The 12,194-nt window shown below is 35.9% G+C and overlaps 1 protein-coding gene across 1 annotated transcript in view; it reads right to left on the bottom strand.

Moving 5' to 3' along the window:
• Positions 1-2,854: 2,854 nt before the first annotated feature.
• Focad (focadhesin) overlaps positions 2,855-12,194 on the bottom strand; it is a 279,696-nt gene continuing 270,356 nt past the window's right edge. Inside the window, exons 40-44 of the mRNA XM_070007985.1 lie at positions 10,641-10,818; positions 8,934-9,031; positions 6,653-6,904; positions 4,691-4,766; positions 2,855-3,233 (exon numbers count right to left, since the gene is read on the bottom strand). Coding sequence (XP_069864086.1) covers positions 3,160-3,233; positions 4,691-4,766; positions 6,653-6,904; positions 8,934-9,031; positions 10,641-10,818 — 678 coding nt within the window. The 3' untranslated portion in view covers positions 2,855-3,159. The remainder of the gene's footprint in view (positions 3,234-4,690; positions 4,767-6,652; positions 6,905-8,933; positions 9,032-10,640; positions 10,819-12,194) is intronic.

Raw genomic sequence — 12,194 nt, 5'->3', positions numbered from 1 at the left:
CTTGAACAACCAAGTGGCATGAATTGCATTTTACTAGTGAGCTTCCAGACTGAGAGATAGGAGGGTAGCATTTTAGAATATATTCTGCAGTTGTCTATAATATCATATTTTATAAATTGTCTTTATACCCCAAGCTAATAATAACATTAAAGATTAAATATACTTAGAAAATTCAACAGCGTTCCAAGCCCTAGGTCTAAACTTAAGTTGCTAAATAACAAAACCGTGTGGCTTAAACGGAAATTTATTTCTGGAGGTTGGAAATTCCAAAATCAAGATGTTAGGCCAATTCTATTCCTTTTCATTTGCAGAGTGAAAGACCATCTCTCATGCTTCTTCTTAACAATGGCACCAGCTAATCCCACTCATGATATTGGGATTTAATTACCTCCCAAAGTCTCTCTTGCCAAATATATTACATTGAAGGAGTAGGTCTTAACACATGAATTTAGAGGAAAGCTAGGCATCAGTGGCTTACCGGCCTGTCATCCTAGCTACTCAGGAGGCTGAGATCTGAGGAATGAAGTTCAAACCCAGCCCAGGTAGGAAAGTCTGTAAGACTCGTATTTCCAATTAATCACCAAAAAAAGCCAGAAGTGGAGCTGTGGCTCAAGGAACAAAGCACTAGCCTTGAACAAAAAAGCCCAAAGTCAGAGCCCAAGTCCTGAGTATAAGCCCCAGGACCAGTACAAAAAAAAAAAAAAAAATGGGAGGAGGGAGACACATATTCAGCTTTTAGGATTATCTGGCTCCACAAAGTTAATATTCTTTTCATGGGTAAAATATATGTATTCTAGGCCCTCCACACCACCACCCCTGCAAAGTCAGAACTTGTTCTTGTATCAACTAAAATATTTGAAGCTTCATCTATGTATCATTTATATCCCATATAGCTGAGAGTCCATCATCACGAGATAGAATTCTTTCCTCCCTGTGTGTTAAATCAAATATGCTATGTGCTTCCAAATACCATGGTTAAGATAAACATAAGGCAGCTATTCACATTTCAAAAGGGAACAACAGTTCACTAGCACATCCCAAAACATCAGTGCAAAGTCCTTAAGATCTTAAGGCTCAGGAACAGCGAATTCGCCAAGTCAGAGTTCTTGTCCCCATGTCTGTTCAGAGAGGTCAGGCCCGGTAACTTTGAATGGACCATTCTATGGTTCCAGTCAGAACATTTGGCTTTTTGAAACCAAGCGGCTAAATGCCTCTTTTGCAGGAACTTATATTTGAATCATCATTAGGATCATTCTTCCTTGTCTTTGAAGAATAGTAAAGCTTTACACCCAAATAACTCAGGGCCCCATCCTGTAAAATATTCCCTTCATTCTTTTCATTTCAAATTAGCAGTGTTCTTAATGGAGCAACAATTAGACCTGCAGCTCACATTGAAATATTCATATTGAATTGTCAGTTCACTACACTTTAGAGTTCTTTTCAGGACATGATTTCACTTTTTTTTTTTTTTAAAGTATTCACAGGCTGAATATTTTCCAAACATTTCTGTTCTGGTTCTTGCTTTTGGTTAAAATATTCCGTCTTCTATATTGTTCTTCTTCTCATATTTTACTCCTCCAATATGAGTTAACTCCTCCAACACTTTGCTTAGAGATCTCAGCTACATATCCAGTTTTATTACCCAAGACTTTTGCTTTCCATATAATGCTAAATGATAGACACAATTAAGCCAAGTTGTTTATCATTTTCTAATAGACATCCTTTCAGTCTTCAAGAACATTTCCCTACTTCCATCTGAGATGTCAGCAGGATATTCTTAAGTATCCTTATTATTTATACCACTGCTTATGATTATTTCTTATATAGTTCCTAAAAAGACAGAAGCTTCCTCTCTATTTCTCTCCTCTTCTTTCTCATCTCTTAAAAAATTGCTAAAAGTTAATACTGGCATTTCCTACCATGTATCTCAGAACTCTAACAACTTCTACAAGCTGCTTCTACATTTTTATATTGGTTATAGCAGTACCTCATATATTGTTGTCAATGGCGCTCTTAGCTTGGACTCTTATAAAACATATTGTAAACTGAGTGAGTCAGACAACAGAAATAGGTTTTTCACAATTTCTAGGGGCTCGGGAAAAAACAGATGTTAGGATCCATGTAACTTTTTAGTTCTTGGTGAAGTTCCAAGATAACAACTGAGTCTCCTTTGTGCTCTGCACATAAGATGCCTTCTTGCTGTATCCTCACATGATGGAAAAGAAATCATCTCTCCCAAGTCTCTTCTAATAAATTCCCTAATCCCATTCATGAGGGTACCTCCCTCATACTTACTTCCCAAAAGCCAGATATCCACATACTATCACTTCAAGAGAAGCTAACTTCTAGCAATTAAATGCAAAAAACTTTTAGATAACAACCTCTTAGTTACCATGGAACCATTATATTGCAAATAAAACACAAAGAAGTTTTTAGATATTTAAATGGATCTTCACATCTGTTCTAAATGTACACTTTTCAAATCAAGAGTGAGTGTGTTTGGATACTTCTGAGAGACATAACACAGCTTTAACTCCACATATTAATTTGTTAGTATATCCCCACAAGCTATTTATCTTGGCAACTTACATTTTCAAAAACTAACAGAAAAGGGCTTGTAAGGGAAATTTCCTTTTGTATATAGTTAGGAACATCTGGCCTCAAACAGTAGAGACTTCTAATTTTGCAGACTAAATGGAAATATCTTGAGGGAATAATTTCTTACCTGAAGTGATACGGACAACCAAGTGGAGGGGACATCATTATTGGGATATACATAAGATTACTGTCACCGTTACAATTTGCTTTGTAAGCAAACTCATCTCCAACACTATTAAAACAAAAGTCACATGCACAAAGTTTACAAGATAATTTTACTAGAGTTTAAGAGAAGTTTCCACAAAGAACATCTTCATATTGAACTCTGGCCAAATCAGCAATATTCATGCTCCTATTTCAGTCTCACGTGGCCTGGGTACCAAAGGAATTCACGTTCTCCTGGCCAAGCATGTGTCAAGCTGTCAGTAATATGGCCACCTTCTCATGACCCTTAACTGTAAGGATCAATGTGTCACCAATCTCAGATGTGAATTCTGAAAAATGTCTATTTCTTTGGTTTGTTGCATTAACTGAAAATGCTGTTGACTACTGTAAAACTGTTCACCATCCATATGCTCTGGACCACACGGCTTTCTTCTTAAACTCTGGGAGAACTCTTAAGGATAGCAGGGTGGCTAAGGAGACAAAAAGAGAGAGGGAGAACACTTGCATTTGGTATAGCTCCACTTGAAAAGGTCATTTTGATCAAAAAGGTATCAGAGCAGAGGTTGGCTTTTTCTCAGCTTATCTTCAAGATTAAGAATTCCCATCAAGTCTTGGCAAATTGTTAAGGCAGAAAACCATTTTAAAGGTTGAGGGAAAGTTTTTTAGTTACTGTATATTCAGCTGATAATGAAATTTACAAAGATGACTTGGAAACTGACTTCTGAGAGGCTTAATGATGTTCCTTTTCTTGATATGAGTGCTAATTACATGTGTGTTCTTTATAAAAAATCTACCTCATATAAAATTTACTTAATTTATTCTTCATAAGTGTTATCTCCATTAGGTGCTTACTTAATGCTAAAAATATAAAACCCACAATCATATGAAAATTGAGCTCTTATGCTCAAAAGAATAGTTATGACCGTAGTAAATTATATTTGGACATGTACACATCAACTGTTTCTGCTCTGTCACGAGTCCCTTGGGGATCAATTTAAAGAAGACAAATTCTGAGTAATTCTTATATATCTTATTTTATTATTATATGTAATTATATATTATATATAATATACATTATATATTCTTATTTTATTATATATAATTATATATTATATGTAATATATACATTATATATTATATATGTATCATATATCTTATTTTGCAATATTACTACAAATATATGTACAATGTAGGAATGTGAAGGAATGTATATAAACCAGGTTACACAACTATGGTGACTCTAATAGTAAGGTCATGAAAATATAATCAAATGAATACATGTTTCGTTGGACTGTTTAACACTTGGTTTCAGTTATTAACTTTGTATCATAGAAACCAATCGTATTATGGGTCCAGGACTATTAAAAATTACTTCAAACTCTCACAGACAAATGAACAGAGTCAGCAAGTCTCTGGAGATGGATCATTTAAAAATATATCAGATTACAGTCTAGATTTTTAGTGAAGTTCTGTGTTCTATTAGAATCATGTGGGACACTATTTCAACATCCACAGGTTTCCTTTGGGGGTTGGAAGAAGGATCACAACTCACAAATTCTTATTTGGCAAATAGAAAGCCCAGATAAATTATCACAGAAGAGACCAACAGATATAACATAGTCAGTGCAATATTGTATGGCAACTCCAAGCCATCAGCAGCAGCTACTGGCTCCAAATCCCCAAGTCCCAAGACACAGATGATAAGTACAAGCTAAAATTAGATTTATCTAAAAGTTAAATTTACAAGTACTGGAACATTTTAAGAATCCAGTTTCTGGCTGAAAATGCTACATTAGTGATCAAGCCCGATTATTGAGGTACACAAAGAAGAGATTTTTCATAAACCAATATCATAATATGCTGTTCTGTACACTAGACAAGAGTTGATGCTTTTCATCTACATGGATATAATCTTGAAGTGTAATACCTTTCAAAAGATCCTTGGACTTTGCTGAGAGGGCTTCTTTAGGACTTTCTATGATGCTGAATAGCCAGTCAATGAACTAGAATGAAAAAGAACAGTGACAGTGAACAGAATGCTATTATCACCATGAGATCAGTCAGTCTCCCAGGCCAGCACACTTGAGGGAAAGTGCAATATGTAGGCAACTCTTGCCTAGGCTGAAGGAGTAGAAATGAGACATGGACCAAGAACAAAATATGGGTTTTAGACAGAGATTTAAGACCATAAGATATGGAGGCCATGAACATTAACTGCTATCATTCAGAGAAGCCCAGATCTGCTAATAACTACCCAAGTCTATTCCCAGGGTCAGGAATTGAGCCCAGCTACTCCTGGCTGCAAAATGATGTGCTTTCTTTGCATCACGTTCATTTCCACTATTTCTATATACATTTTGCCCTGTATGCATTAGGCTGGCACCAAACAGAAACCTATCAGATATAAGCTCTTATTACTGAAATGAAATCTATTTCTGTAAATGAGAATAATGTGCCCAAATTAATATGAAAAGAAGGAAGTTGAAATGCAAGAGAAAGAGCATAAAATATTGTCGGTAAAGCCAAGCATGTTAACTGTGAATAAATCCTAAAAATGAGATAAAAGCTCATAGTACTCATGAGTTTGAATGATTTCCCAGGATGCAGCCCAAATTGTTTTCAAATTAGATACAGGATAATGTCATTGATGACTAAATGTTACTAATCTTTCCCTACAGATTTCAACTTCAGATATGTGAAGCTGGATTAAGGAAAGAAAAAGAAAATAATTCTAACTCCTGCTTTAATTCAATTTTTCTCTTGTATTTCTTTCCTTTTCTCAATTTGGTTTTTATAATATTCTAACAGAAGCAAATAAACCAAGCATCCAAATATATAATCAAAGCAAGATGTCTGCCCTGTAGTCCAAAGTGAACACTGTCTTGATCCAGAAATAACAAAATGGGAGATCACATGTAAATTTATTTTGATTAAAAATAGAACATAAAGTAAAAAAGTTAAGAAAGTACTACGAATGCTTATCTAATCTAAGGGGAAACAACATTTTAGTTGAGGAACTTAGGAGAATTATGCATAAACAAACTGTGGGTTCACTGCTCAGAAATGTTTTAAAAGATTAATGTTCAGATTTCAAATATAAGCAACAAAGTTAGTTGTAAGCTTTTAACTTCATATAAAATCCAGTTTTGATTAAATGAGATTCAAAAAAAGAATCTTCCAACTAACTATATTAATGATAAGTCAAGGACAGGGAGCACAGAATTTTCACATGTTCTGCCAACAGATCAGGGACCTTGCTATTTAAAACCTACAACTTGGGTGTTTCTCAGAGAAGGGGTGATAGCAAAACTATATTTGACATCTCCCTCAGGCTAAGGTCATGACAGTACTTGCAGTGAGTGTGTAGCATAGAATAAGCGATGGGCAGCCTTAACTACTCTGCAAGAAAATAGATGTTCCAGCCCTACATTCCCCCTGGGAAGAGTCCCCTGAGTCAGCTCAGACATTACTGGTCACTTTCCCTTCCTTGCTCCTCACAACTGTATCCTGCTTACCTGCTTACTCACCATGCTTGAATCTTGAATGTACCTTCCTTCTTGTCCTCACTTTAAGATTCTCACCTGAAATTTACTACTCTTTCTTCTTGAAGATCAGAGTACATGTGCCTCCAAAAAAATGAATGAAAGTATAGATTTTTCTTTCCAGCCTAACCCCCGACTGTAAGCAAGTTGTTGCTATTGTGATTGCTGTTGTTCAAAATCAGCAGTTACCTGGGCTGTCTCTGCATCCTGCTGAGATCTGGGGCTACATAGGGAAGCCTGTGGTGTGATTCAAGTTTTACTGAACTACCACTTCAATTCTACAGCAGGAACTTCTAGAGACAAAAGCCTGCCTGCCCACCAGCTAAGCAGGTGGCTACCAGGCTCACCTTCTGGGTCTGTTCCTTCCATGGCTCTTTCTGCAGCAGCAGCAGCATGCTATTGGGAAGGAGAGTGAGAACCTCCTGCAGAGTGACCCTGTGCATTGGACTCCTGCCAAGGAAGCTTGATGCTGGCCCAGCTGGGCCATTCTCCTGATGCCATGGCAACCAACTGGCAGTAAGATCAAGGAGGAGTGGAGCATCATGGTCTGCCCAAGCCACCACTGCCGCAGCAAATATTAACAACAAGAAGTCCAAAGCCTACAATAAAGACAGAAGAGGCATATGTTTTAACAATTCAAAGGAACATGTCACATACCTGAACCCTATCATAATACAAAGTTATCTTCCCTTTCACCTACTTCTCCTTTTCTGTGTCCCTACCCCATAAGAAAACTTAACTGGACAGCAAACTTAATTTCCATACATAATGAAAACACCTTTTAGGGCAGATTTTTAGTCCTATTTTGTGAAGACAGAAGGTTCAACAGTTTTATTTTTGTTCTAACATTTTAGGAGAAACACAATTCCTGATCACACAAATATCCAAACACTCCTTTGTTTTTGGTGTTTTTAAATAATTAAAATATTAAGAGGTATATTTAAAAATATTATCTGATTTTGTTTTTGAACAAGAAGTCTCGATATATTTGGAAAATCTAGAGTCCATTCAGATCATATAATAATGTAAACTCATAAAGAGTTAGACATTGATAATAAGTGTACCTCCAAGTTATTGAATTACTTTCACTAAAATACTTCTTCCTTCAATTTTAATTTTCTTGGAGGTTTCAATTTTTTGTAAAAATACAAAGCAAATTAATAAAAACTTAAGGGGTCAGAAGAGGACAGATTATGATAGCTCAGAAAAACCCTAAAAGGTTCACAGTCTCATAAAATTTCTAATTTAATAACTAAACTTTCAAAAAATTAAAAAGACACTCTTGAAAAACTAGGTAGAATTGCAAAGAACACCCCAGTTTATGCAAATTTTACTCACTCTTGGAGCATTACTACAGAGAAAATTCTTCTATTAAAAATATGTTGGAAATGAACTTTACAACTTGGGGGAGACATTGAGGGGAGAGAAAGTAGGATAAAGCTGAGGGAGAGGTATGACAAGAAATGTACTCACAATCTTACGTACATAACTATAACCTCTCTATACATCACCTTGACAATAAGTTTTTTTAAAAAGATGAAAAAATACACAGCACTTAAATTAAGAAAAGAATGGAAAAGAGCTATTTTCATTTTATGTATTTATCTTTTTCTTTTAAAAATCACCCACTGCAAGAGGTTTTTACTTTCCAGGGGTCATAGTTCATACTGCAACTGTGATGAACAATCCCCTCTAATACATGTGTGCATGAAGTACTGGCACATATACTGATAATTTGCATACATATCAGGAATCTCCTTCACATTAGGCATTTTTAGTGCCCTATGGATTCTGTACATCATATTTAAAAAATAATCTATCAAAAATATTTCTCATAGTACAATCCTGGGTGTTTCTAAGAAGGGTAAGAATAGAAGTATTACCAGTTTTTCTCAAATATGAAAGGAAGAAACTGGAAACTGATCGTTCATGCCTGCAATCCTAGCTACTCAGGAGACTGAGATCCAGAGGTTTGAAGTTTGAAGTCAACCCAGGAAGAAAAGTTCTAAAGACCTATTAAAAATAACCAGCAGATAACTGACCAGAGTTGTGGTTCAAGTAAGAGAATGCCAGCTAAGTGAGCAAGCACAATGTCTTTAGCTGAAACCCCAGTGCTGGAAGGAAGGAAGGAAGGAAGGAAGGAAGGAAGGAAGGAAGGAAGAGGGAGAGAGGCAGGGAGGAAGAGAAAGAATAAAAAGAAAAAGAGAAAGTGAGGAAGAGAGGAAGAAAGTAGGGAGAAAAAGAAAAGCTGCAAGTAGTGTGCTACAGTTTGGGTCTTGAATATCCTTTACAAGCCCATGTGTTACAGACTTAGCCTCCAGGGTGGTACTATTGAAAGGCAGTGGAACCTTTAGGCAGAAGAACCTAATGGGAGGTCTTTGGGTCCTTGTGGGTGTGCTCTTGAAGGGGTTGTGGGACCCTGACTCCTTCATCTTCTTCTCTTTAGTGTACTGGCAATGCAGTGAGCAGCTTTGCTCCCTAAGGTGTGTTCCTTTTTCCATGTACTGCTTCACCCCAGGCCCAAAGAAATGAGGTCCACTGGTTGTAAACTAAAACAGTGAGCCAAAGTAACCTTTATCTCTTTGTGAGTTGATTAAGGAAGCTACAAGCAACTCCTGTAGACTGTACCTCATCAAGAGCCACATTGTGAATAGATGTTGACTGGTAAGCAATATTTCGGATATAACCCATCAGTTCCAAGAGCCACTCCATTCTCTTCAACACTCCTGAAACAAAGAAGACATTTCTTACTACCTAATGATTTTCCTTTGGAATGTAGAAGAGCTCAGTAATAACACAGGACACCTGGTAAGGATTCTACTAAACAATCTGAATTCTTTCTGCAATCCCTAAGAATTGTCAATGCTTGGAGAGAGTTGACACTATTCATAGCTAGAAATAATATTTTGGTCTTTATTTTCAAAAGTAAATTTATCCTTCAAGTTTTCCTGCTTACTAGTGCTAAATTATATTTATTAGAATTTTTCTCAATATTAAGCACACTAGGAAAGTCCAGCAAGCCAATTATTCAGTACTATTGAAGCTTGAGTAATTAGTTGTTACTTAAGTGTTCCCAATTTATGCCAAATGGTAAGAATAGACGTATCCCAAAGTCATTAAAAAGTAAACCAGCCACTGAGAGAACAAATGAATGCATAAATACTGATTTTTATCCTTTGTAAAAGAAAAGAATGAGGATTCTCAGCAAGGCGAAAGCTATTTAGGAAGGTTTTTAAAAACTAAGAGGAAAATGAGAATTTTATTTCAGAATTTCATATTAGAGACAAAGGCAATATCAAGTGATTAACTTATAAATATCTTTATGCTTAATTGGAAATAGCTACTAGATTTTTCAAGCACACTTTTGTTTCAAATAAAACTAAATAAAGATTCATGTTTTTAAATCACAAGTTCACTTTTCAGCATGTAGACACTAAGCAGATACAAGGAAATTGTCTCAATTGCTGAGGAGGATGAATGTAATTTTCCAATACAGTCTTACTGAGTAATTACTACAATGATGTTTGTCTATTTTCCATCAAAGCCATAAGGACAACTTACCTAGGATCCCAATGGCTTCCCTGCCACATCTGACCCATAAAGCCAGGGGCCACTCAGAATCTGGATTCAGTGTTGAGAAATAATAAGCACTGGTAAAAAAGATCAAATGGGCCATAGAGGAACTGTGCTTTCAGGTGACTATTAAAATGTAATGTCTAAAATGGTCTAAAAGTTGTACCTTGTGACTGATTAACTTGAGGCTTAAAATTAGCGTGGCCAGGTTTTAGTATTTTTACTCAAGAAGTTTTCTACAGAATAACTATTTGATTTTTTTCTGTTTGCTTATTAAATAACCACACACACACACACACACACACACACACACACACACACACACACACACACACACACACACACACACACACACACACACACACACACACACACACACACACACACACACACACACACACACACACACACACACACACACACCCATTAATTGGGAATGAGGTATTTTAGGCAGTATCAAACTATACCTTGTGTGTTTGAGAAACTAAGTTAAACTGACAAGAGCAACCTGGTGTGCTTATTTGTATCCTTGAAGGACTAGAGAGCTAAGTACAACATACAAACCCTCAACAGGATTTATTTCTATATCCAAGAAGTGAATGTTATGAGCTATAGCTGCTCATTTTTGCCTAAGGCATTCTTTGTTCCTGGTTAGAAGTCAGAAAAGCACTGAACTAACTTTTAAACTAGCTGAGAAGACAACTGCAAGGACCAGCAGGCAGATCTTTTTCTGTCCTTGTGGTTTACCCCAGCTGGCCTCACCTGTGTTGGCATGGCTCACAATCCGTGCATGGTACAAGCTATGCAGAATCATCCAGGCAAGTATTTCTCTGTTGTGGTGCTGCACAGTGACACTGAGCATATCAGTTAGACTCATCAAGGGGAATCGTCCTTGAGAAACCAAGTACAGCTTGATGAAGGTAGCCTTTTCCACATTATTCTGCAAAAAAGAAATTGTTCAGCCATTATGAAATGGAGTAGCTACAAAGCCTCCAGGTAAGGGCAAAACAAAAAGGGTGAGCCTGATGGTATTGTTCCACATGCTAATGTTATTCCTTTCCTGCAGCAGAGACCTATCTGCATGTCTGCTATATTAAAATGCACACACAGTAGAGGGTCCAAATGTCACCTACTGTTTCTTCAAGAAAATCATGAATGAGTTTGGAGGTTAACAGGTTCATATGCACAGATAATAATAAGAGGATAACTATTCTAATACAGTACTTGTCATAGGTCAAACACCATTCTAAGTACTTAACATGTATCAGTTCAGCAGCTTTCAAAATGTGATTGCACAGACCTCTGGAAATCCCAAGGCTACTGAAGAAGTTCTACAAGGTCAAACATTTTTTTTTTTTTAATGATTGCACCAAAGTATACTAGTGTTCATTGTATTATTCATTGCCAGTGATTACAAGTTTTTAAAAAATGCCAGGTTTGTTTAAAATTGCCTTGTAAATACTAAAAAATTATTAGTGTCATTAAACCTTGGCCCTTGAGTGTATAACTTTTTTATATCCTGTTCCAAACTGGGAAATACATGGAGGGATTTTGGCTGTCTCAGGAAGAAACACTTATCATTGTTGGGAGCTAATTAGCTACCCTTCTTACTTGAAAGAACAATAGACAAATTGTGATTTTTTTTAAACTGGCTATATAACAGACTGCTTTATTAAAATATGAAGGAAATGAGCCAAGCCAGTTCAAGGAAAATGCGTGACAGTATTTGTTCCCAATGATAAAAAATGAGCTTTATAGTGAAAATTAGAATTTTAGAAAAATTTTATCTGCTATTTTTTGATTGAAAATTTTTCAATATGCAGAATGCTTTTCTGGGGAGTAATAAAATTATGATGTTTTGATACTGTAAAATGAAATGTCTCAACTTCAAAATTCAGTGATCCAACCTTTTCCAATAACCAATGTATGACATTAGAAAATCATGAGTAAAAGACCTGAAGCCCAAGACCAACTAAGGGGTTATAATAAAAGTATATGCATTTCACTGAAATGGTTGGATTATACAATACCTTTAAGAAACTACCAGTTATTGAGTTTTGGTGCAGAATACCTGTAATTAATGAAAAAGACTATGAACACATTCTTCCTCTTTCCATCTACTTATTGGTGAGGTTGAAATTTCTTTACATGCTTTATAAAAATAATTTCACACTACATTGAATGAAAACTCCCATAAAAATTCAGCTGTTTTCTAAGCCAGATTTAAAGAGATTTAAAAAAATGTTAATAATGCCACTTTTCTCACTATTTTGTGTATGTGTTAGAAAATATATTTTAGCATTTTTTTCTAATTTT

The sequence above is a fragment of the Dipodomys merriami genome, unplaced genomic scaffold, assembly GCF_024711535.1.
Source record: "Dipodomys merriami isolate MVZ:Mamm:240054 unplaced genomic scaffold, mDipMer1.0.p SCAF_11, whole genome shotgun sequence".
In the NCBI taxonomy this organism is placed as follows: Eukaryota; Metazoa; Chordata; class Mammalia; order Rodentia; family Heteromyidae; genus Dipodomys; species Dipodomys merriami.
The sequence above is the reverse complement of the archived record's forward strand: the minus strand, read 5'-3'. Positions and strand labels throughout refer to the sequence as shown.